Raw genomic sequence first — 27,443 nt, forward strand, 5'->3', positions numbered from 1 at the left:
TAAAAATATGGCGTACACTGCGCGGATTTTGTATAACAAAAAGTTATTACAAACTAAATAATCGTTTATTGTAACACAATTTGAATATCTAAGATATAGATAAGTTGTGTACGTAACGAAACGTAAGAAATATAGCAAAAATCGTGCATTAAAGTCTTTATTGGAAAATAATAAAAATAATGAATAAATTATTTTACTTATTTTGTAATATGTATTTGTAATATTTCGATGATTAAATGATCGGTGCGTGACCTTGCTTTGACGTAGTCGGGCAGGCGGGTAGACAGCGCGTCATGTTTACGCAGTAAACGCACAGTCATTCCATTACCGAGACTCGTACAGGCAAATAACTGTGTCGCTGCTCTTCTTCACATTCCTTTTTGAAACGTTATCGCGAAGCATGCTAAATATAATATAACGTTATATTTTATGAATACTCACAATATACGATTACTAATTCTTGCACAAGATTAATTATTCATAAAAGGATTAAGATGACAATCATATATTACGGAATAAATATTTCGTACGGTTCATTCATTTGGAATCAAAACGCAATGGAAAATAGAATTTATTATTATTTCGCGATAATTACGGACAATAATTATTTCTGTTTAACGTATAATTTTTCTCTCGCTTGAGTAATAACTTTTAATTGTACTTTGAACGGGGGATCACACGAGTCATAAAAAAGCAACGTTAATAAATACTCTCATGCAAATAACGCAATTTATGCGACTTCTATTTTCATAATTAATATATATAGTTTGTGTAATTAATAATTTAATTAATTTATCGTTTTCGTGCATCTTTCGTATGATAAAAAATTGAGTGTAACTTTAAGATTATTTATCGATAATAAAAGAAATATTTCTCTTTTTTTTTATTAATCTCTAACTCATTCCATTGACTTTAATCATACCTTATACCGTAATAAGAACTTCCTTTTTATCTGCTCTGAATTTATTTCGTAATGGTGACGAATTGACGTGTGCTTGATGTTCATTTCTAAAAATGAACCAATAATTGCAAATTTGTCAAAAAAGTAAAGATTTATACAATGGACGATCATAGTATAAGTTTTTACTTATAAATACTTATATTATGATCGTCCATAGTATAAGTCTTTACTTTTTTGATAAATTCTAATATATTTTATATATGTTATTATTCAGTTTAATTAACAAGACGAAGATCCTTCTTAATTTAAGTTGATATCAATAATTATATAATTATATAATTATTCAATACGAAGTATATTTTCGATCGATTTTATGTTATGTTTTTTTTTACCGTTTGGACATATTTTGTAAACATTGATCCGATCGTAATAGTTTGCTTACAATTAGAAGAATTCCAATTTTATTCAACGGTTTGCAAATTGCAAATATATTTGGTAAAAACAGAGCAGCTTTTTAATACTATTAAATAGTATTAAAATTTGTATTTTAATGTTTGAAATGATTAGCGAAATAAAATAAAATAATTAAAATAAAATAAAATAATTAAAAATAAAAATATAAATGTAGAAAATATATAAATATCCACAAAGAAGGGTCACTATAATTTATAATAATCTGTTTAAGAAAAAGACCCTCATATCTTCTCTCAGATTTTCTCTCTAATAGTATAAATTTAGTAAGAGGAACTGTACAATTCCATTCAATTCCACTGTGTACAAAGCCATCTTGATACATATAGAGACAAAACCTGAGATTGACATTCCGGTCACTGACTTTCTCTGTTTCGGCTGGCGCCGAACTTGATCGATGCCAATAAAAGATTTTTAATTTCAAATAAAATGTTATTACTTGAGGTCGATTAAATATATATGTATATATATATATAATAGAAACAATGTAATAAGACACTTATGTTAAATTTCTTTGAAAAGCTGTGAAGGAAGGTAAAGAAAAAAATTGATTAAAACAATAAAAATAATCTTTTATTACCCAATATTTATACAATTTATATAAATAAACAGATCGATAAATATCTTATTTGCAATATATAAATACTTATTTGTATAATATCTCTTATCACAATTTATCCGATTTTTTTTTGTTCAATAAAACAATACTCTAAAAATGTTTAAAAACTCAGTCTGTCTTCGTAATTAGCTGTCATTAATATTTCTATACAAAGTATAATTTTTATGATATAGTGTGACGTCTTTTTTAAAGATCCTTTTAAAGTAATAATCATAAATCTTTTAACACTACTAATTACATAAATTTAAATAAATAATGTTAAATAAACAATTTAAATAAATAAAAAATTATATAAAAGCTACAGCAATAAGTAAAGTAACTTTTTATTAACTTAAATATAAGTAAAATATGTGTTTCATAGTTGTTTCATAGTTGCGCAAATAATATATTTAAAGCGATAAGATATAATTCGTAAACAATTGGAATATACATAGTAAGTAGTTAACTGCATGCCACTTGACAACGAAGTTATATTTTTAGTATATGCATTTCAATACGTAATTAACTACGTTAGTAAATACATTCTAATTGTTTTTGAATAATACATACTTATCGCTTTATAATTAAAATTTTATACGCGCTAATATCCATTTTACTTTAATAATTAATTTGATTTAATATATTCTTTTTAATCAATATATAAGTTAATCGTTTCAGCTTTATTTTAAGTCTTTAGTGAACAAATCAATATAATCGTAAGTGTTATTTCTCTCTGATTGGAAAGGAGTTAAGAATTAAAGTAACCATGGATAATCATTTTGATGAAAATAATAAATGAAAATAATTATATATTATAATAAAAAAACTTAGATCATAGACATAGTGAAAAATTTTAACGATCATCATAAAATAAAAAAATAACCAACGTAAAGTGAATGTACAACAGCCCACAAGTCACAATGTTCCGAAACGTTTGGCTCATAAACTGACTAAGAAGAATATATTAAATAATTAATTTCCAATTATCGTGTGTGATTCTAATTTTCCCGACACGTTTTTTTTACTTTTTAATTTTGAGAGTCCTTTATGTATAACATTATTTTAATTTATTTTGGAGCTATAAATCAATTTCTTTTTCAGCTTCTTTAAACTTCTTTAAACTCTTATCATAATTTATCCGATTATCAGAATTTGCTACATAAATTTATGAAACATCAAAGAAATTAAATTAATTATAAAGTTAAAAATACTTTATTGTATCGTATTTAAACGGTATAAACTCTTCGAACATTTTAGATTTTTTCTTAAGCTGGGCATGTTTGACGCTTTCAAAGGTGGCTACCCGATTTAGACATACGTTTATTATCTTATTTATGATAAAGTTAACACCAGGTAGTTTCATCATGTAAGAGAATATAAATTTCTGCAGCGCATAAAATATTTTCTCCGATAGACTGAAGGAACTGTATAGGCGAGGCATATTGAGTTCAAGTATGTCACAGAGATAAAGTATACATACTTTGTAGTTGGATGGAAGATCCATATAAACTAAGCCTTCAAAAACACATATGATCATGTGCTCCCACTCTGGTGTCACCTCGCGGAAATTCGGTTTTATCCAGTGCTCAATAAAATCTTTACTTCGTTGGCGTACTTCCTGTAAACTACCGCGACAGAAGTTATACTGATCTTCTAAGCCCAGCAGGTGGCCCAAACCGCGCCAGAAATGGCAAAAAGCCTCCAGATCTTCGTCGCTAGCATATATTCCGAACCGTTCCGGATAAAGCACTGCCAAACCCATGCAACTGAACAGCGTGCCCGCCATATCACCTTGATTCAAACTTTTCGTTCTTGTCATCGTGTAAGGACACTGCTGACTCTTTGCCATCGGACACGTGTCTGCGAAGTCTTTCGTGATTTTTCCCAAAATAGGACACCATGTATTTTGAATCTTACTGTCTCGATCAATCTCCTCAAAGCTTTTCTTGCACAATTTCGATCTCATGGCGCTGTGTAATCTTCGCACTCTCTGGATTTCGCGATAGGCTGGCGTACCTTGACACCAAGGATCACTCGTGTACCAGTTTTTGAAGCTCTGGACCGTTCTAAGGTATCGTATAAAAGCGTTGTACGGAGTATTTGACTCTTGACTGAAGATCAGCGTTTTCAATCCGTCAGAGAAAGAAAATATCTGGATTAGACCCATAATTTGACTTATATAAATCACGCTGAAATAACGTTCGGCAAAGCGCTGTCCGCGATAAAATTTATCCATTATTAACCAATCTGGTTTCGTATTTCCTCTTTGTTCACTGAAATTTCCATTTTCGAAGATTGCCGGCAATATAGACCTCAAAGATTCGGGTATGTTTGGGAAATATTTGCTGACATTGCTTATTAGATGATCATACTGTTGTTTAATTGTCCACCGATCAAAGTATTCTGGTAATTTGCTGTCGAATTCTTGTCTACATTTTGTTACGAATGCTTTGCGCTCGTTGATAAGACTGTCCAATAAATTATTCCATTCGTCAGAATTGTCGAGAGAAGAATCGCTCGAGAATCTGCTATCTTTATCTTCTCTAATTTTTATTTTGAGCATGACGTCATTTATCGCACGCTCATCATTATCATTCAATAAATCCTCTTCAATGAATGAATCAGCCTCACTGCTTGTGATTTCCATTGCAGACGGTAATTTACGTGATTTTATTTAAATAAGTAAATGTGTCTCTTAAAAGTTTGTTAAAAGTTTGAAAGTCCTAATCCGGATGTTTAACATTGAACCTATAAAAAAATTTTTTTAATTATAAAATATAATAAAACAATTTTATGTAACTTTCAAGAATTATAAAAATCACACATTAAGTAAAAAATTTTTATCGTTACAACTTGAATAATAGTAATAATGTAATAATTTAATGTGAATATACATATGTATGCATATCCACATACAACATTGTGAATTATGAAAGAAATCGACATAAAATTTTTGTTATCCGTAAAAATATTTTGTTATCCTTTTTCTTTTTTGCTATTCATCATACTTTGATTTACTGATTACATTTATAATAAAAGAAATAAATTTATAAAAGTAAAGTCAGGAATTTTAAAATTGAGCTATTAAAATCTAATGTAATTTTATCAATAGAACCAGTTTCTTAAGTAAGTGGCCGATAATAATATAATACATTGCATCAGAATTTCGATTATGTTCCAAAATTTACTGCCAGAGCTGAAAACCAATAATGTCCGTGACTAAGAATTTTAACCGAATTTGGGGGGGGGGGCGGAACACAGTTTTCGTTATTAATCTACTTATATCTGAATACTACTTTTATTCTCTTTATTATTCCTTTCTCTTACATTATTTTATTACGTCACAGTTTTTATTGACAATTGGAAATATGATAAATAACATAAATGTTTAAAGAAATTTTGAATGTAAAAATGTTTGATCTTTGCCTTGAAGTACTTTGACATAGAATAATAATATTTTCAAGAATATTTATCACAAATATTGAATATAAAATACTTTATTATAATAATTAAAAATATTATGTAATCAATACCGATATTTTAACAATAAAAATATCAGAAATGTCTAATAAGGCTTTAACTTATTTTGATTAATTTTTATATTCTATTTTAAGTAATATATTTTAATTTATATATATTTAGATGCATTATTTAAAAAAAAGAAAATTATAGAAAGAATATTAAAATCGTACGAAATCTATAGAAACTTACGGAATAAACGAGAGAATATCCTATATATTATCATTCGAGTGACTGTTTACTTCGCAACAATGTGAAATTATGTACAACATTTTATATCGACGCGACGTAGTACAGCAGTGCCTGCAAAGCGCTTTAGAAGGCACCATGTCACTTGTTAAAAGCGCTTTCTGAGCGTTTTGCAAGCGCTGTTATGCTATGTAGTATATACAAAACAAACTTTACGCGATTTGGTCTCAAAGAGTGTATAATTACTACATTCTTTATAAACAAAATTAAAATTCAATACAAAATCAGAAAATAGTATCAATCTTAACCCTAATATGGTATTGTCATTTTTAATTTCCCGCTAGGGTTTATAAGACCCTGCTTTGCCACGCTATATATATTTCTGGACTGAATATGTATTTTTTAATCAAAACGTGTGAAATTTATACTTTGAAGTTAGACGAAGACAGATAAATATGAATTGTAATAGACACCAAAATTGTTACTAAAGTAGCTGATATCGACAAGTAGTTTCTTAAATGTCCCTTACAATTTTTCAAATTAAGTTGTCAAAATAAATTAAAACTGTGTACAAAAAAAAATTTTACTTACATTCAGAATTTCACTCTTTGTGAATTGTAAAATTGTTCTACGTTCTCCATGAATTGTGAAGCACGTTTTCAACGATATATTTATAAGTCTATCCCTACTTGAGGATATCCCCTCTTTTAAGGAAACCCTCCTTTTAAGGAAACCGAAACATTGTGCAAAATTAAGATAAAGTTTGACCACTAGCAATGCTATCATTTATACGTTATTGTGTTGTTATTATTGACGTTATTAAGATCGAATTACAAAATTATACACATTTTTCATAGATTTATGTTTTAATGGATTAAAGTACACTATTCTAAATTTTAAAATGCAAGAAAAGAAAGTGAATGATTAGCATGATGAATAGTCTTCGATTTATCCTGAATTTATTGGTCAAAAAAATGTTCCATTTATCTTCTTTCGTGTTTTCTCATTTTTAACGTGTTTAATTTTTATATTTTTTATATTTTGGAATACTTTCATAATTCTATTCATGTTTCTTAATCGCTAAATTATTAATTGTTTATATCATGTATTATGATAATATTAGTTAATTATCATCATTTATTAATGTGATAGTATATCGTCACGATTTCATAGCCTGAACGTGCGATTTCATGGAAATATACACAAGGACGGTCAACATATACACATACTGTGAACGCTAAAGTTACGTCATCTTCTTTCTAACAATTACTTAAGAAAAAGATAACGTGACTTTAGCGTATTTAAATCCACGTTATTGCAAAAACTATAATAATAGCCATAAGCTTTTTAAATGCATTAATTTCTTTTGACACTTCTCAAGCATCATTGCTTTATACAGTTCGCCATTTAAAACGAAAAAAAAAAAAAATAAGTTTGTAACTCATCTCCAATTATACATTCCAACTCGTTATTTAAACAATTGTTTTCCGCAAATTTAAACAACATTATTTAAAATTGTACTCTCTAAATCTGAATCAGTGATAGTCACTAATTACCTAGTGGCATACTTGGCACTGAATAATCAGTTCAACTAAAGAGGAAGTTCAATTAAAAGAGGAAGAATTTTTGAGCATTATAAGTATAACTAAAATACTATATATATGCTCATTAATTTCAATCTTCCAATATCATATTCATTGAATGCATTAATGTGCTATGCATTAATGTTATGCATTAAAACAAAATTAGTTAGATCACATAAAGTTTAGTTAGGTTGGGGATCTCACATTTCATTCACTGATGCAAAAAAAATTTTAATGCGATAATTTTTGTAGAATTTGAAGTTTGCAAAATTTTGATATAATTTACTTGTTGCGATAACTTTATTGATAAATGTATGATACACACATACACACAGTAATCAGTTTAGATTTTAATTAGATTTTAATGAGCTTGCTTTGAGTAATCAATTCTTATTCAATACAAATTGTCTAGAGATATAACAAAAATATTGAACTGCGAAAATTATATTTATATTTCTGTTTTATTGCATAATTGTAAAAAAGTACATGCAAGTTATACAATTATATATTTGCCTTATGTAAAAAATGCTTTTTTAAACATATATTATAAATGATTTCTACAAACATACAAAAAATCGATGATATTACAAAATGTAATAATTTCGATTTCCAATGCGTAATATATTTTTATATAATATACTTTTATATAATAAAAACCACCTTCAATAATTTCAATGTTGTATTTTTTTTTTTAACAATATCTTGATTTCTTGTACAGAAACGGATATATGTATTACAATATTATAAATAATAGCACTAATTTTAAAATAATAGTTTAAATTAAAATAAATATAAATTAAAAAATAAATACAAATTAAAAATAAAAAGCATTTAAATTAAATTCCTATTATTCTTTGATAATAATAAATTTATTTGATAAATTTATTAATTGATATAACTTTTTAATTTTTTTTGTTAATCTGTTTTCAATATAATTCAAAGTTTTTATTTTTAAATAATTCTTTTAAAGTCTACTTCCTATAATTTATTTTATTAATTTTTTATATTTTTATATTAGTATATAATTAGTTTAATTTTCACTGTTTTATTATATTAACAATATTAATATATTTTAATGAGATAACTGTCTAAATTCACTTGATTCTACAAATGCTTTGAAACATTCATTGATTGGTGAATTAATAAAGTTTTTTCATCTGATTACTTATTCAGCGAGAAATGATCACCAATTAGATTCAAATCAAATTAATGTTAAAATTATCAATCGATCCGACATTAATGAGTCATTTCTCACTGGATAAATGTTTTGTAGCACTTGAAATATATATATATATATATATATATATATATTTATTATAAGGATACAAATTTTTAGATAGCTGAATACGAAACTGATGTCAAAATTGATAAATTCAATGTTATGAAAAACATCTATACATCTTGCAATAACTGGACATTTTTGACGTTTTAACATCCGCTATATTGAATTCATAATTTTATCAATTTCATTTAATTCATAATTAATGACAGAAGAAGTTTTTTTGTTTAAATAAATATAGTTGGAAGCTATATATATTTCCTGAATCATCAGTAAATTTACAACTTTTCCAAAATTGACCTTATATTTAACTATATGAATATCTTATTAGCTTTCACTAAATAAAAAATCCTTTAATATGATCTCCTGCTTCCCCCCCCCAATTCTTCGCCAATTTATCATTTTTAAACTTATAATGATTAAATTTTTAAACTTATAATGTTTAAATTTTAAAATATTCTTCTAATATATAATACAAATTTTCTACAATTCTCAAAGATATTAGAGAAAATACATAATATTTTACTATATTCCCCGTAAAAAATTTTCCATGCATGAATATGTATAAATAAACATACACATATATATAAATATTTTTAAACATATATAATTATGAAAGATATGTCCATACGTGTTTATATATCCTTTTTTCATTTATAAAATTACCTTTTAATATATTAAAAATAATAATAATAATGAGAAAATATCAAAAATAATTAAAAGGAAAATCTTCGCATTGTTTGTTATAGAAAAAAATCAAGTTTGGAGAAATATAAAAGAATTGCTCATATATAATTGCATGTAAATTATATATACATAGTTATGTATGAGAAAATTTTTTTTGCATTTTTCCTTGATTTTTTCTAAAATAAGCAATGCGAAAATTGTCCTATTAACTATTTTTTATGTTTTCTCAATATTGTTATTACTTTTTGTACACTAAAAAGTAATTTTACAAAAGAAAGAAAGATGTATGGACATATTTCATATATAATTATATATGATTATGAATATTTATGAGTGTTTATACATGTTTATACACATTGATGTATACAAAATTTTTTAGTTGATCAAAATTATCTTTAATGTACGAGTTTGTTTTTTATGTACTTTTGATAATGATTGTCCGGATGTAGGATTGAGGATAATATCATTTTTACATTTCAAATAAGTACAGCATTCTTCAAATATATCACTACTATTTATTTTTAAATGGATAGCAAAGTTCAACGTACATTGCAGTTTTTGAATCCTTTGATTTCAATAAACATTTTTTGCATGCTGCAACTATCTTTATAGTTGGTGTAACTCCCGACCGTTTTTAAAAATGTTTACTTAATACTAAGAAATTACATCTAATTTCTGAACGCGGTAAAGTCTGCCGAATCCTCGATTTTGCGCTCTCGATCGCTCGTACTCTTCTCAAAATTTCATCATACATAAAATAGTGGGAAGCATAAATTCATAACACATAAAGCATAAGGCATAAGAAAATCGACCAATCAGAGTTCTCTATTTCAGAAAATAAAGGATTTGATTGATTCGTTTTTTTTATGCGTTATGCAAGAGTCTCCTGGTACTCTCCGATTATTTTTACGGATGCTTGTTATTCATCATTATGTTATTATTTATCGCTTTATTTTCTAAATCTGAATCAATGAATAATCACTGATGTCAGTCAAGTATGCCACTGATATTTTCGAGGACAAAGTCTGTAAGGAGCTTTTAGATTTTGAATTTATTCTTCCTTTGTTTACCGTTTTTTTTTAAGTATGAGTTATATCTCCAAAAAAATTGCATTTAATATACTACAAGGTAAAATCATTTTTTCGCACTAATCATCATAAAATATGGACTTTTACTTCAAAAATTAAAAAAAATTTATTTTATTAACGATTTTCTTTTCGCAAAATGTCATATCATTTTTATTTTTTATTGCCGCCAACATTCTCGATGCTCACCATTACATACGGAGATTGCTAGTTAAGTTTGACGTATCGTGTGCGTGTGTGTGTGTTATGTATGTGTGTATTACTTATTGACTATATGTTTATTTCTTTTTGTTTACTTTTAGAGCTTTTGTTATTTTCTATTTGATTAATGTACATTGATGCATATATGCACATTACTTATGATACATTAATACAAAATTGAAAATTCATAAGTAATTCTTTATAATAACTATGCGATCCGACTAAAAGTACAAGAAAGGCATTATTTGTGTCAGCCTACTTTCGAGCAATCCTGATAGTTTAAGGAAAAAAAAGAGATTAAATAAATAGCTCATCAACAGGAAACATAATTAAACATCAACAGAAGCTGAAAGTCCATTAACGTTATTAACGTCGTAGAAATTTATAAAAATACGTAGAAACATAAATTAATTATTCCGAAAAAGAAAACAATAGATAACCATTTGTTGTGTGAATGAAATTGCGATATATTATGTTATAAAAGAAGTCAAACGAAGTGTATACATCATATTAATCAGTTTCTTTACGTATATTGCACATAATGATGTCACGCCTAATACGTGAAATTTTCCTTATTACGATTAATGTTTAACGGATGTTTCCTTCAAAGAAGCTATGCGATTTGCGGGTTATTTCCATGTCTTAATACATTGTTAAATTATCATATAATGATGCATTAAAACAATGGAATTTAACGATATGTTAACTTGGAGATAACCTGCGAGAGAGAGAGGGGGAGAAAAAGAGGAGGAAGGGGAGGAGAAAAAGAGAGAAGGGGGAGGGGAGAGAGAGAGAGAGAGCGAGCGAGCGCGAGAGAGAGAGAGAAAGAGAGAGATAGAGAGAGAACCTTCTTTAACTTTCTTATTAAATGTTTTAGAATATATGGGATGTATTACGCTAATTGATTATCGCATGCATATTATATTTAATATAGATATATAAAGATATAGTTGTGTTTTATATGTATGTGCACATATACACCTCAATTGTGTATAACTTTGTCTTTGATACTTTGTCCTTTCTTCTTTTTGAATGAAAATTCTGATACATTTAATTTGGAATTAAGACATTGAATTAGAGACAATAAATTAATTGTATATGTACTAAAATTGTTCAATTTTTGCAATGTTAAAGCATTTCTAATTTAACTTTGGTACTTACAGGCAGAAAGCTCAATGTAACTTTCTGATCAATCTTTAACGCATTTGTTTTGAATAAACTGTTCGCTATAAACAAAATTTTTATTACTTGTAATGAATATTTACCAAGTAATCGAATAATCTCTGAGTAACTTTATTCTTTTCTAAATAAGAGTGAATTTTAATTTAAAAATACAAAGAATTTCGAGACAGTATCAATTTTCTCTTTGTAATTAATTGACGATATTTTGCAAACCATTCATCTAATTATGAGATAAATGATCTTGTTCTCGTTGAAAGCATCTTAGTTTTCTAATAACATCAAGATCATTTCATTGCGCTTATTTTGTGCAGAACTACTCAATAACAACAACATAACAATAGAATCGATATCGAATCGATGTTTGATGAGTTTGACGTCGAATTTGATGATTTCAACGTCGATTTGATGTCGATTCCATTGTCGTTTCTGACTGGGCAATTATATCAAAATTTATGATCTCGAGCTTATAGAAGAATTCGTCGAGACAAAAGTGCGCTGTCTCGATGATGATATTTTATATTTAAAAACATATTTGTTTTTTGTACCTCTTTTTTGTTAGCTTTCATCTTTCAAAATAAATTGATATACAAATATATTTAATCATCTATAAATTTCTGCAGATGCTTAAGTAATATATATATGTACGGTCTTATCATGATAATACATACATATGTGTATGCCTATAGTGAGTTGAGAAATAAAATGATTTATAAATGTATGACTTGCATAATAAAATTGCATAGAACGCTGGCATAATCAAAAAGTATCTAAAAATAATAATTATTTTCATATTTTTTTACATATTAAAACTAATTTAAAAACTTTTAGCCGATTTTTTATTAACTTTCCCAAAAAATTCTTTATAGTATTAGGTGCGCAACTAAGTTCTCGCTGTTATTTTGATGAAAATGCATCAAAATAACAGCGAGAACTTAGTTGCGCATCTAATATATATTATAGACGAATCGCGTTACAAAAAACGCACGTTGTAAAAAAATTACAACTATATTATATACTATTGTGATATCGTCGTTTAATTTATTTACTACGTTTGTGCTAATAAAAATTGTAATTTTTGATTTACATATCTTCTTATTTAATTTTTGTCTTACATTCTAGATTTATATATTACGCGTGACGGATATTTTTTTTCGAAATTTACAAAATGTACGAATAATTTAATCTCTTACATGATTAAGAAACAATATATATTCATTACTTTTTAATTATGTTACAGTTACTCGCGATGCATAAATCTTAATTAATGAGTTTTGCAATAGCATGTCAACAATTAATAATAATCCAAGTAGCGAGGTGATGTCAAAAAATGACATCTCTAATAATATCTTAATGACATCTTTAACATGAATAAAATGTCCTTAAAACATCATCTTGCTACTCGAGAAAATAATTCTACCAATGAAATGGTTGTAACAATGTATATTTTGAAAATTGATTTAAGACATATTTTCATATACGTGGCTGAAATAGTTCTATACGCATCCATATCGCAGAATCAAGAGTATTCAAAAGAATTATAATACATATGTAATTATTATCTATCTATAATCCTGCGAACAATCTAAAAGGAGCTTCGCTTTTCATACAATACGTTATTATTCGCGTTCGCATTATAATTCTATTCACACTTGGCAGATGGAAATGGCATTTTAACGGTTTGGAGTTGGTCCAAGGTTGCGCTTCTTATTTCATTTAGTAACGATGACAACATCGGTTTCCGATTTTCCTTCATGAGAAGGATGTCATCTCCTTCGTGGAGAGGATATAAACAAATTCCTTTTTTGCGTCGTTAATTATATATAGTCAATGTTTACGATTACACTGTTCGACAAAAAAGCACTTCTTTTTCTTTTCGAAATGTAATAGTACATTTTGCGAAGATTTTTTTCAAGCTGACTAATGGCATTGGTAGAGTTGATGTACGTCAATTTTTCATTAAATTGAAATAAAATTGAAGCAAAATAAAAAAAGCATTTTTAATATTTTTTTTACAAAGCTGTCTTAAATATATAATAATGTTTACATTTAAAAGTATAATTCAAGAGTTTTCAAATACATTTTAATTTATGACTTATTTTCATCAAGTGATTGTTTATCATCAAATTCGAATTTAAATTTTGTGTATAATTATACAGTTAACAAAAAATCACTTTTTTCTCTTCAAAATGCCATACATAATCTGAAGATTTTTTTGGACTGAACATGAAGCTGTTGTCCGACTTTACATAGCGTATCAGAATTTATTTATGGCACTTTGAAGAAAAAAAAAGTGATTTTTTTGTTAACTGTGTGTGTATTACACACAAAATTTAATTTCCAATATAATTTGATAAAAAGTAGTACGATCATGAATTAAAATTCATTTGAAAGTTCTTGTATTATATTTTAAAATATAGATTTTAGAAACAAATTTTTGTTTTGTAAAAATGTTAAATGTTGGCCAAAATGCCAGTTTTTTTATTTCATCTCAATTTGCTCAAATTTTGATGTGCTATGTCAAGTATACCAACATCATCCATGTTCAGCATGAAAAAATCTTCACGAAATCTTCTATTACACTTCAGAGAGGATTTTTTATTGTTGAACAGTGTTAGTAGTTAATGCGAAGAAGCTAATAAAAGTTACCGTACATAAACTAAGGAAGTTTGTTTACGATCGTTGACCGCTGTCATATTTATTATCCAGTAAACACCAATTAGTAATAATATAACATTAATGTTATAATTTTACAGTATAAATGTTATACAATATGTGTTATATTGCATTTATATTATACTGTGAAATTATAACATTGATATTATATTAGTGTTAGTTGGTGTTTATTAAGTAGTTATTATATGTTAACAATATAATAATTATATATTAATAATAAAATTATAATTACAATTATAATTACAATAGCAATATAACAGCAGTAATAAATATATAAATAACAGTATCAATAATAGCAATAATTTTGAGGTGAGTAATAATGATAATATTAAGGAAATATATAATGATAGCTAATAATAAACAACGGCAAGCGGTAATAGTTGAAGGTATTCCATACTGGACAGAAAAGATAAATAGTGATCAATTGCCTCGGTAATCTAAAGATTTATGACACTCATACACTGAAAAAAAATGTGGTTGCTGCAACAATTTAGATAGTAAAATGTGTGTATACTGTATATATATATATATATATATATATATACACACAGTATATATATATATATATATATATATATATATATATACACAGTATATATAGTAATTTTCAGATTGAATTATATTTAAGCATTAAAAATCTAGCTTTGACCATTATGGCTATTACTTATATTTTTCATTGATAAATAGTGATGAAGATATTCAAAATTTTATTTGAAAAATATTTTGTCAATTATTGAAATTCTTCAATTATGTCAACTATATCAATTCTTTAAGATTAGCGATATTAAGGGTCAAGCGTTGAACAAACATTCTATTACAATACTTCCTTATTGTAATATATATTATATATGTATATATATTATATTACATATTATAACTTTTTACAATAAATATTAATATCGCTCGTTTTTTTGTAAGACAAAGAATGTAGTAGTATCGATGTCAATTTGTTAAAATTATCTTTCAATTTGACTGAATTTGTATTTTACAAAATTCCGAAATTTGTAGTTCGCGCTACATTCGCGCGAGTACTTTTCGGTTCAAAATACTACTCTCTAAGGCCGGAATTCTTATAATCAATTCTTATTTCAAGACTGTTTTAAGTAAATGTCTTAAGACGCTAATGCGGCCTTCTAATTGGTTCGTGACCTCAAGACAGAACTTAAGATGGTTTTGAATATAAGAATTGACTATGAATGCCAACCTAAAACCTTTAGAATAAATTGTCTCTCTAGAGTGTAAAATCTCACTCTTAAAGATAAGGAAAATTGAGCCACTTTTTTTCAAGATTTACAAAAGCTTAACTTAATTTCCACTCTTTAGAATGAGATTTTACTCCAAAGAATTTAGAGAGTACAAAATTCAATAGACACATTCTCTCCCTCTCTTTCACGCAATATTATTTAATGTTTGACAGCGGTCCAAACATGCTTGCAAGTAGATCATTAGCTTCCATCTCCGCTTTAGCGGTCATCGTTACTTGTCACGTAAAGCGCTGTTAGATTGTTCGTTCCGGACGAACCTATCCACACATCGTGCATCGGGAATCAGAGAGAATATTGAGAGTACCGGGCACACACAGGCGCGAATGTTCACGAGTCCTGTCTTTTACTTTATTTGTCACTTGCATATTTTCGCGCGTTCACGCCTGCTTGGGATGTACAACGGGCGCGGTCGGCTCCGAGCGGAAACACGACAGTAGGAAACCGGTGTACATGAGGAAGAGAATGGTGATGGCAATCAACATGTACATATAGATGTTCAGTTCCGGCTGTCGATATCTATTCTTGCGCAACCACTCGAGAACGTCCTGTCCTTTGTGTAAATCACCTGTAGAGCAATTGGAATATGACTTCGAGAACATCGAAGAAAAGCGATCCCTATAATAACAAGCTATTTTTGATGATAGAGTAGATCGAGACGAATCGGATCACGAAGTAAATTAGATATTATATTTCTTACCTCTGTAGATACTTGGGAATCGTTTGCGGAAATAAACAATCGCGGGAAGCTTGGTAACTCCCCATTTCCTAGCGTATCTAGGATCTGCCATCTTGACGAATGTAATATCTAGATTATCGGTTTCATCATCAATTTCTTCTAATTTTTCATTTGCCTCTTCACTTTCAGGACTGTCATGTTCATCTGAAAATAATAGACGTATAATGAAATAATTTTCAAATATAATATTGTCACACAATTTGTGTTTTATATTTGCTCACAAAAGAAGACTGCGAGAAACTCATTCTCGTCCAATAATTTGTCTAGCATCTTCCTGTTAACTTCCTCGATCTCATTCTTAATCTCAAACACATCTTGAGAAGTGAGCCATTGTAGGATTTTGTCTTCTTGTGTAAGATCGCCATCGTATATGAGTGGTGTTTTCTTTCGGAAGTACACGAGGGATGGAACGTTGAGAATGCCATATTTTTCAGCAGCTTCCGAACTAGAGATCTTAACAAAGTCGATTCCGAAAAGATCGGCTTCGCCGTCGATTTTCTCTAGTGCTTCCATAATATCGTCACATTCCGGACAATCTTCGTCATCTAGAAAATATATACATATATATAGAAAGCGTTTATATATGTATATAAACTGCAAATTTTCTTGAATTAATTTTGGATCTCCATTTATTCTCTATTAAAAAGAAACAACTTTTTGAAAACTGAACTTTTTAAAAACAAACAAATAAATTTTAATATATTATAAATTTTTTATTTAAAAAAAAAATATAATTTAATGATCCATATGTAAAAATATGTCTGATTGAAAATTGTAAATTTATAATATACAATATAATCTTCCTTGACAATTTTTAAAATTAATTTAAATAAAAAAATTCTTAGTTAAAAAGAAGTGCTTATAGAAAAAAAAGTAAAAAGTTTAATGTCAAAGGTTGATTATTCATAACATACAAAAGAAAACGGCTAGGAAAGGAGATTCATCGAGGAGCCTCTCTAGCATTCTATCGTTGACGGACTCTATTTCATCGGCTAATTCTCGATTGTCATCGTCGATCAGCCACTCGAGGACGGATTCTTCGTTTTGGAGATCTCCTGCACATAATGTTTTAAAATTCTCGATTCTTATTTGTTACGAGGACAAGAATTAGGATATAATCAAGAATAAACGTATTAGAATAGATATAAGTATTAGGTGTTGGAATTAATTCGTAGCGTTTTTTAATGAAAGAATGTTATTTATTTCACATGAGCATTAAAAAATACATTAATGAAAGTACTTCCCATCACTTGTAAAACGCTACGAATTAATTCCAACACCTAATAGTATAAATAGAACCTTCAAAGAGAAGAGGATTGCCATTTCGAAAATAAACGAGAGCCGGGAACGTCTTGATCGAATATCGCTTCGCCAACTGTGTATCCTGAATTTTCACCATATGAATTCCAAATACGTCGCATTCGTCATCGATTTTTTCCAAACCCTCCAGAATCTCGTCACATATGTGACAATTCGGCTTGGCTACGCGAATGTTACATTTATATACTTAAAAAATAATTATCGTATATCTTGATCCTCGATAGTAATTAACTTACTGAAATAAACTGCTAAATATTGGGTCTCCTCGACAGACGTTTCTAGCATCACTCGTGTGATCAGTTCGATTCGATCTTCTGTTCTTTGAGTAATCAGCCATTGTAACACCTCTTCTTCCACAGAGAGATCACCTATAGACAAATAATTGTGAATAAATCGCTATTCAGAAAGCTAATCCTCAAAACTTGCAAACCTGCGAACACATTCGGTACTTGATGCTCGAAATAGACTAATACTGGTAAATCAGTCACCCCATAATCTTCAGCAACTTTGAAATCCTACAAAAACGAAGGATATTCTTATATAGATAAGTAAAAAAAATTGTAAAGTATCAATGTTATTTCTATTTTTTAAAATATAGTATTATATTACAGTATTATAATTTTCGTATTTGTCTTCTTATTTATGTAAATGTTGTATATATTGATGTTGAGATATTCGATACTAAAAAATCATTATTGAAAATTATACAAACATAAATTAGACAAAAGATATTATAATAATTTCGATCAAATTAAATTTTTTTGTTAAACAAAAACAAAGCATTATATGAAAGTTTTTATTTTATACATTAAAAATTTTTTTTATAAAAAATTGCTTTCCTGCTTTCATTATTAATGAGCAACTTATTTATTTAATATAAAAAGGATAATAAAATATATATGTAAAATAGATATAACAAAGAAAACCACAAAAAGTTTATTTTAATATTTTTACTTACTTGTGTTTTCACAAATGTAATGCCATGTCTGTCGCAATCGTCGTCAATGTTCTCCAATTCCTCAAGTATTCCTACACATTGTGCACAGTCATCGGGATCTGAAGAGAAATTTTATTATTATCGAATCTTTATTGCGAAAACTTGCTGTTTCCAGTAATAGTCTACTTGAAGAATATAAAGGCGATACTACATAATGGAATATATTACACATCAATCGTTGATGTAAATGGTCTACTCGATACGAGGGAGGAATCTGCTAAATACAAGGCAAATACACGTGATAAAATGTGAATAATACTGCGACAAAGTTTGGTCTACGTATGATATTAAACTTTCAGCGATATTACATCTGTCTCATCGATGGAATAAGCGAGAATTTTGCATGCTCATCGGGATCTGTATGTCACTACTGCTTGGCTGCTTGTGTTCTGTTCTCATGTCGCATGCTTTGTCTCGTGCACGTGCACCTGTGTAACTGTGTAATTGTACATACAGAATATATCAGAGAGAAAGAAAAAGAGAAAGAAAAAGCAAGAGAGAGAAATACATTGTTTCTTTGGAGAAAGCATCCTAACAAACATTTGGCCCGGAAAATGGCGGTGTTCTATCCACAATCATTTCTATTAGCTATAAAAGAACAATTAAGGGAACACTGATGATTAAAAGAGAATCGAAATACACTTCGATATTTTTATCCAATGTATAAGAGACTTATTTATTTTCAATACTTCGCTATTATATTTAAAATACAAACAGTTGTCCCGTCGATCATCAGTGTCCTTTTATTTTTCCTACGTAAAAGCGTATACACTAGATAGTACGCATTATTTCTCAAAGCTTTTCCGGATTCCAACAAAGTTTGGATATATTGCGTACCGAGAAATCGCACGCAATTGTACGGAGAAAAAAAGTTTACCGGTTTAGGATATTTTATGAGAATATTGTTATATATGATTAATAAAGTAATTTATTAAGAGTGTATATTAAGTATCCCATGACCGGTTTTTTCCTCCGTGCGTATTTTGTGCACGTGCTAGGAGTACATCTCGGTTATCTGTGATCGAGATAGAATCGAGATAATTGAAACATAAACTATAAATTATAGAAAGGTAGAAAAGACATAGAGGTAGAGAGAGAGAGAGAGAGAGAGAGAGAGAGAGAGAGAAGAGGGACAGAGAGAAAGACGTAGACAGCAAGGAAGCTTAGGCTTAGCATCGATAAATTTTCATCTTGCTTTGATCTGTTGTACCATCGAGGTGTTCAGCCATCGTCTCTGCATGTTCCGCGATCCTGTGTTCCTTGTGGCGCATCTGCTTGCGGTACGTTTTTGATTGGCACACGTCGCAAAGCGTTCTGTTCCCTACGGCATCAGTACACAAAGTGTACAGCATCGGAGCGAAAGTCGACAGCAAGTAGTAATAGAAAGAATTAAGAAGGAAACAAATATTGACATTTGTTAGGGACAGTTAGTAATTTTTTCGTTACAATTGTAATTATGTAACATAAGATTAATTATACAATGAGTTTAATTTAATCACGTAAAGAGAGTTCTCTCTTGTGAGATAAGAAGAGGGAAGATTCACAAGTTCAGAAAGGAGTATCGTGAAATAAATATTCCTTCAATATTCCGTAAAGTCACTCTTTTACGGAAATCTTCTTGATGAAACGCAGTTTTTTGTCCAATCTCACTGTTTATAAATAAAGGAAATAAATGTAGATAAAAAACAAGTTGACGCTGTCACTATCCATGTGATCGTCTATCACATATTGATTAACAATGCAATGAAAATAAAATTGATATAGAAAGAAAACAGAATGCAGAATGCTATTAACAGTGATTTTTTTGATAATTTATCTCATAAAGTTATATGAAGCATTCAGGAACTTACAGAAGTATACGGCTAAAGATTCCGATTCTCGTATCAAATTTAAAAGATCTTCGCCTTCCAGAGCCTCGATTACTTCACCCGATGGATCCTTTTGTGTCATCAACCATTGTAAAATTTGCTGCTCATCATATAAATCACCTGCCGAATCAGTCTTCTTAACTTTTATCTATCTCAATAGCAAAAAAATGTAAGGTGATGGTTCCAATTATGTTGAGTCCTAATTATGGATAAATTTACTGATATTTAAGAAAAAAATGTAGTATTTTTTAATAAAATTCCTTGAAATTATAATATTCTTATATAATAGATTGTATACTTGTAGTACATTATTACTTACGTAAGTTAAAACAACGTACATTTAAATATTATTGAGTTAAACAATTTTAACATAAAGAATTATAAATGAGATTTATATATTTTTTAATATTTTTCCCAAATTTATAATCGGTTAAACATGGAATAATTTTTCTTCAAAAATATAGTATTTACAGCTTACCATTAACATTAACAATCTTTTTAAATGTTAAAGTTACACAAATTATTAAAAATTATTTAAACCCTGAGATAAATGAGATTCATAATTGGGGCCGTCACCTTAATTTGTCTTGTACCTGCGTATATAACTGGTTCCTTCGATCCCATCTTGAAGAACAATATAGCAGGTAACGCGAAAACACCATATTGTTTAGATAATTGTTTATCATCGATTTTGACGAATTTAATACCGGCGCTATCGGCTTCGTCATCGATATGTTCGATTTCCGCCAATACTCGGCCGCACTGTTTGCAGTCGTTGCTGTCTAAACAAACGTGCGACGTATTAGAAATGTTAAACGCATATATAATTGTTTTTATTGAGCTATATTATATTAATTATATATTGACTCACAAAAAAATACGGCTAGATAATCGGTTGTTTGTCGCACTTTCTGAAACATCTTCTTGTTGATACGTTCTATGTGATCGGTGAGTTCCATATTCTCCGGATTGGTCAACCAGTCAAGGATCTCCTCTTCGTCGTCAATATCACCATCATAATTGATGTTCTTACCCTTGCGAAAGTAAGTGATGCCTGGTGGATTTCGAAAACCATATTTCTTCGCCATTAACCGATCCTTCATCCTGACGATCTTTATTCCGTATTCCGCAGCTTCGTCATCAATCAGTTCAATATGCCTAAGCACCCTCGGACTCTCCGGATCCTCCTCTTTGTCTGAATATTTTTTGTTATGCAATGTACACAATCCTATATGATTATGGTATCTCTAATATTTCAATTATATATAAAACTGTTTTTATAAGATTACCGATTCTATTGGAAGATTAATGAGGAATAGTCCGTTATAGCAATACAGAAGTTTCTTATAGAATTATCGAAAGTAAATTTATATAAAAAAGCGACAAATTATTATATGAGTAGCTGAACTGCAAAAGAAGTTAAATATCTATTCTGACTAAAGTTCACTAGTTTTCTTAATTTTAATAATAATATCGACGAGTATTATTTTTTTATGAAACTTGTTTCGCCCATTTTTCCTGTTTCATTTTCATTTGACTATGACATAACAAAATAAAATTATAATATAATTTTTAAAAATAAAAACTAAATGTAAAATCATTTTTAATAGCATTTTTTATTAATAGGATAATAATGCTTTAAAATCATAAAAATTCTATTTAATTTAATAATCTACTCCAAGATTTAATCGGTTTTGCATCAATACTTTAGTCTCAAAATTAACTAAATCCTTTCTTTAGCTGTAAATAGTCAAGTGCATTTATATTTTGTGTTTTAAATAAAAATTGTATTTTTATGCCATATTATACATTTTCTTAAGTAAAATGATGAATTTCTTTTTGATTAAAATAAAAATAAGTTATTGATTTCTCGAATGAGAAAAATTATACAAATTTTTTGCCAAGAAACATTACAAGTGAAAGTAATTACTTTTGCAAATGGGCTACTCATATGTATATATAAATATAATATATCTAACAACAAATTAAAAATTTTTGTAGTTATGCAAAAAACATATTATCTAATGTTTAAAACACTAAAACAATAAAAAACAAATAAAATGAAGGAAAGGAGATAGACTTAAATTTTCTTATTGTTTGCTATTTTTATGTAAAATACATTGATTTCAAATTGTTCCTTACAGAATATAACAGCAAGAAATTCTTTCGTCTCGATGTATTTGATGAGAGTCTCACGGTCGATTTCTTCAATACTCTCATCAGTTTTTTGTTTCACCATCCATTCGAGTACTTCAGTCTCGTCGAGAAGATTACCTAATATACATGGCCCAGGTATAATTCATTAATTGCCCAATATTTTACTAATCAGAGTTGAATTAATGCTGCAATAAATAGTATCTTCTCCGAAATTCGGAAAAAGATCTCTACAATTTATATGAGCTATTTAAATATTTTCTAACATTATTAAGAAAAATGTAATAAGATCCTTTACAAATTATACAAAATTACAATTCTTGTGAAACAAGGAACAAATTGAACATATGTATGTATATATATATATTATATATATATATATATATATATATATATATATATAAAACATTAGTCTTATCTGTTCCTGTTTTCAAGTTTATTTTTATTTTTATTTTTATTTTTCAAACTGAGCTAGCGTAATTAATTTTCAATACTTTATATATCAAAATTTATTCATTGTATGCTAATTATGTATTTATTATGTTAAATATTTTTTAAATTATTTTCTTGAGGAAAGCAATATGTGTCAGAGATCTTTAATGTTTATGATAGTTTATGATAGTTTCAGGTTTGTATTTAGTGATGATAATTTTGAACTTAATATGATAATGAAAAATGTAGTTTAATATATAATTCTGCTAAATATATATTTTTTTAATCAAAACATCTATGCATAAAAAACATTATATTGAAGCCCAAAGAAAATTACTTCGTTTTAAAGCTTTTTTAAAGCTTTTTGAGACTTTTTTGAGACTTTTTTTAAGCTTTTTTGACAGATTTCTGTATCAACTTTTCTAGTTTAAATATATTAGAGATCTTTCGGATCTATCTTTTAATTTACCTTTTGATACAATAACAATTCAATTTATTAAAGAATAATATGTCGATATAGCGATTCATTTTGTCGCTGTTCTGGAATGGCTATTCATTTCTATCAATTTTTTTCATAAACTATTGCTTTATCATAAAAATATGTAAAGATTGTTTATAATGACGAAATTATATACCTTTAATAATATGATTTTATCACACATTAAATTAAGAGATCATAAGTATGTTTAATTTGTTGAGGGGGGGATTGTATAACAATAATAACAAATAAAGCTAAAACGTTTAAACTTATTTAGAGATTTGTCAAGGAATAATTAGTTTAATTTTATTTTTATAAGTATGCTTAATAAAAATAAACTTTTTATTTTTACAAATATTTGATATTATTTTGCTGGATATAATTGAGATAAATAATTTATCTTTATACTTTTTTAATTTTCCTACATCAAATAATTTGTATATAATTTACGTAATTTTAATGTGTAGTTTTTATCGATCGAGTTGGATGTGTAAGCGTATGTACTACAATAATAAAGCCTATATTATTATTAGAGCAATGGTGGATAAAGCAAATACAAAGGATATATTAGGAAATATATTTATTGTTATCATATAATCGACTTTTATTATTGTACATGCTGCTCTTATGCGAATAACAAGGACTTATTGACTCGCACGCAACGTTCACGAGCAATAATTCATGACATCTGATAATCGTGATCACAGATACAGTGCGACAAAAAGTTTCGTTCGTTGATGACGCGACGATTTTCTAAGATACCTAAGATGATCGACTTTACGCTCTTAGGTCGCGATACAATATTATACTTCGCCTGTAACTCAACAATTTCCTGATGACGTGTTTGTATCTTGCGCAGATTATCGGACACTGAGCGATAAAACACGGCGAACACATGAGACAAGAAGTATTTTAATTACAAATAAATAAATAAATAAATACCTTTATCGTGGCTCTCTTTTCGCGCGATCTAATCGCGATTCTTTGAAAGGCTATTCTTCATTGTAAATTTATGCAACTAGCATAAAGCTAGATAAGCATTAGAGATATAAGATATATGGATGTAACAAAACACATGTCAATTTTCAACGTATTGTAAAGGAAGAACAGAACTTATTTAGGCCGAAATTAAAAGTAATATTTTAGATAAGAGACGCAATCACAATTATATTTGCAATTCGTAAAATCTTATTTACATGTATGCGTTTTTTTCAGATAATACAGTCTGTCAAGATAATATTTTTAAAAATAATATTTTTAAGATACGTATTTTTGTGTTATTCTAATCCCAAAAATTTATAAGTTCTGTAAAATTTTAATGGTGAGATATCGATGATAATTTCAGTAACTGTTATTATTATCAAATTTTAAATTCAATCTTTTTAAATCAGCGTTGTCGAAATGGTTTGTAATTCATGGCAAATCAGATTTCTTTTCACTTTAAAACAGATAACTGACATAAACACACTGTAGGAACTGTCTGTATTACTAAGAAATCTCGTTATATAAATAAAATCATAGGCAAGACATTCGTTCATAGCTTCGCGCTAACTCTGGGCCTCAGCCCAGTTTTCATTTCATTCTTGAGATCTCTTTAGTCTTATAAGTATAATGTTGAAGAGGAAGGTTAGTTTGAGGATCAGTAGGCTTTATTAGGATAGAAGAGAAAGAATACAGAAATCGTAAAAACGGAGGATCCAGAATGAAAGATTTTAGTTTACAAACGATTAATCTCTCTCATGTTAAATTAAACGCTAGAGCGTATATACCGCAATCTAGGTAGAACACTATCCATAGTCTTGACAAAAGCGATTGTTTACATTTCCTTTTTTTCTACACTATAAAGTCCTACCTATTACTGAGTGCGAATGTTATCGATGAAATGCAACAAATCGGCGGTATCGCTCTTCGTGACGTTAACGGGTTAACGGATAAAACAAAACCAATAAATAATATTCAGCGTTAGACGACGGTCGGATGTTAAGGATCGAGATTCTATATAAAAAATGCATACGTTGCGAGAATAATTCTGTTTATCGCGTGATCATCGGCAGATACCGGACCGACATACTATTGAATATATTGGCTCTTCTCTAATCTCTTCAATATTGTATATGCACAGCCGATGTGAATTATTTCTCTATAACGTCCTTTTATCGATCGTAGGATGCGTTTATATCTAAGCTCCTTACATACATAACAATTAACAGAAATATTAAAATCGCTCGGGGATGTTCATTTATTTTTCTGCGCATGACACACGGATGAATACATCGCGAAGAAAGATGACGTAGTTGATGACTCTAGCGATGACATTATGATGATGATGATGATGATGACGTTGACAATGATAACACAATAATGACGAAAGTGAATTCGACGGCAAATATGATGATGGAACAATATTATTGATAATTGATAAATGACGATAACAATGTGTTAAATGGCAACGAGACATTTCGTTCCTTTAAGAAACATGAAATCTTTACTCGCTCAATAGCGAAATTTATCTTTTTCGAGCTGTTAGCACATGATAGCATAGAGCACCTGGGTTCTTCCGTCATTGCGCGGATTTTTCTGTCGAGCGAATTTTTCCTTCGTTCGACCATCGTCCTGCGAGTCCTCTTTCTTCATTTCCTAATCGGCGTTCACAGCCCGACCTCGCGCGTCCAGACGCCGATGTGCGTGTCGGCCATTTAAACCTTCATGAGGTATGGTATTCCAGCCACAACTGCAACAACCCACAACCCGACCCAACTCTCAGTGAGAGGACAGAAAAATCATTCTCACGATCTTTCACGTCTTTACACATTAAATATGCTTCTGTCGTCTCGTCTGTCCTCTTCCATGACGGTGTACGTTCGAGGGGTCCGAATTCAGAATAGATATTTTATATCGACCAATGCATATAATTTATAAGAAATGTATTTACGAACGGGGGTTTTACAAACATTAGGAGCTAGGTTACTTTACGAATTGTTCTTTCAAGTATATATCGAAACGAAGATTGCGATAGTCATTTTGGTAACAATAATGCATGAATATACATATATAAAATTGCTAATTGTTTAGGCGAGCGTAGCTTCTTGTGATTCGTAAATAACCTTAGCTCCATCATCGAATTACTACGATAAGGGATTACACTCTGAGAATGGTTGGCCGAATCATTGATAGTCCGATAAACTAACAAATCGATCGGCACGTCAAATAAATCGATGCCCGTTATTCTGACGACTCGAGGACTCGGAGAATTCAGCCGGTGCTGGTGCCAAAGCCGCGTGGAAGTCACGTGTCGAATCTTCGATCGTCTTGCTCGTCCGGAAGTTGTGCGTCGTTGACGCTCTTCATGGATCGCGCGAGACCCGCGAGGTACCTGCATCCGAGATACGAGGACGAAAAGTCAGGTGACCGTGATCTTATTTTCGCTGCGGCGAACCTTCTCCGTGCCGGGTGGCTCGGCCTCAGAAAAATCTATCTTCGAGCTCACTATTTCCTTTCCCGTCTGTTATGCTAAGCATTTATCGCGTTCATCGCTCGTTATCTTTTCCGAAAAGAAGACAACTTGTTAAATCGCTACCCACAGCAGACGATCTGATCATTCTTGCCTTCCGATTCAATTTATTTGCACATTTGTTATCCGATTTCATTTTCATTCCGAAGAAATCAATGCGACGATTGTCGATGAAAATTGGTCTTTCCTGGCGAACATGCTTACGTTTTAATTTGCCAAAGTGACTGATGGACCGTACGCGTGGGCAGCCATTTAACTTCGTGGCCGGTTAAAATATTTACCGCTTCCAAAAAATCCCCTTTTTGCCTTGGACT

General features: G+C 29.1%; 2 protein-coding genes across 7 annotated transcripts in view; both read right to left on the reverse strand.

Moving 5' to 3' along the window:
* Positions 1 to 1,923: 1,923 nt before the first annotated feature.
* On the reverse strand, positions 1,924 to 8,564 carry LOC105150507 (uncharacterized). The gene is made up of 2 exons (XM_087413545.1): positions 6,270 to 8,564; positions 1,924 to 4,718 (listed from the first exon to the last, which is right to left on the reverse strand). The coding sequence occupies exon 2, from the start codon at positions 4,615 to 4,617 to the stop codon at positions 3,172 to 3,174; it is 1,446 nt and encodes a 481-aa protein (XP_087269671.1). The 5' UTR covers positions 4,618 to 4,718; positions 6,270 to 8,564; the 3' UTR covers positions 1,924 to 3,171.
* Positions 8,565 to 13,120: 4,556 nt separating this feature from the next.
* The window catches only part of hlk (hulk), a 37,395-nt gene continuing 23,072 nt past the window's right edge, over positions 13,121 to 27,443 (reverse strand). For 3 of the 6 annotated variants that reach the window (XM_087413530.1, XM_087413529.1, XM_087413533.1), the window contains 13 exons: positions 22,697 to 22,828; positions 21,426 to 21,749; positions 21,148 to 21,336; positions 20,537 to 20,674; positions 19,897 to 20,007; positions 18,648 to 18,745; positions 18,120 to 18,204; positions 17,926 to 18,057; positions 17,669 to 17,851; positions 17,284 to 17,424; positions 16,591 to 16,914; positions 16,331 to 16,513; positions 13,121 to 16,198 (listed from right to left, as the gene is read on the reverse strand). In XM_087413530.1, the coding sequence (XP_087269656.1) occupies positions 16,011 to 16,198; positions 16,331 to 16,513; positions 16,591 to 16,914; positions 17,284 to 17,424; positions 17,669 to 17,851; positions 17,926 to 18,057; positions 18,120 to 18,204; positions 18,648 to 18,745; positions 19,897 to 20,007; positions 20,537 to 20,674; positions 21,148 to 21,336; positions 21,426 to 21,749; positions 22,697 to 22,828 (2,228 nt within the window). In that variant the 3' untranslated portion in view covers positions 13,121 to 16,010. Of the gene's footprint in view, positions 16,199 to 16,330; positions 16,514 to 16,590; positions 16,915 to 17,283; positions 17,425 to 17,668; positions 17,852 to 17,925; positions 18,058 to 18,119; positions 18,205 to 18,647; positions 18,746 to 19,896; positions 20,008 to 20,536; positions 20,675 to 21,147; positions 21,337 to 21,425; positions 21,750 to 22,696; positions 22,829 to 24,183; positions 26,350 to 27,410 lie in introns of those variants that run through there. The other 3 variants (XM_087413532.1, XM_087413531.1, XM_087413534.1) reach the window with 2 other exon arrangements.

The sequence above is a fragment of the Acromyrmex echinatior genome, chromosome 14 (assembly GCF_024713525.1).
Source record: "Acromyrmex echinatior isolate Ae372 chromosome 14, ASM2471352v2, whole genome shotgun sequence".
Classification (NCBI taxonomy): domain Eukaryota; kingdom Metazoa; phylum Arthropoda; class Insecta; order Hymenoptera; family Formicidae; genus Acromyrmex; species Acromyrmex echinatior.

What these genes read in the sequence shown, in the direction of transcription:
- LOC105150507 (XM_087413545.1), bottom strand. Translation starts at nt 4,617, where the DNA reads ATGGAAATCACAAGCAGTGAGGCTGATTCATTCATTGAAGAGGATTTA.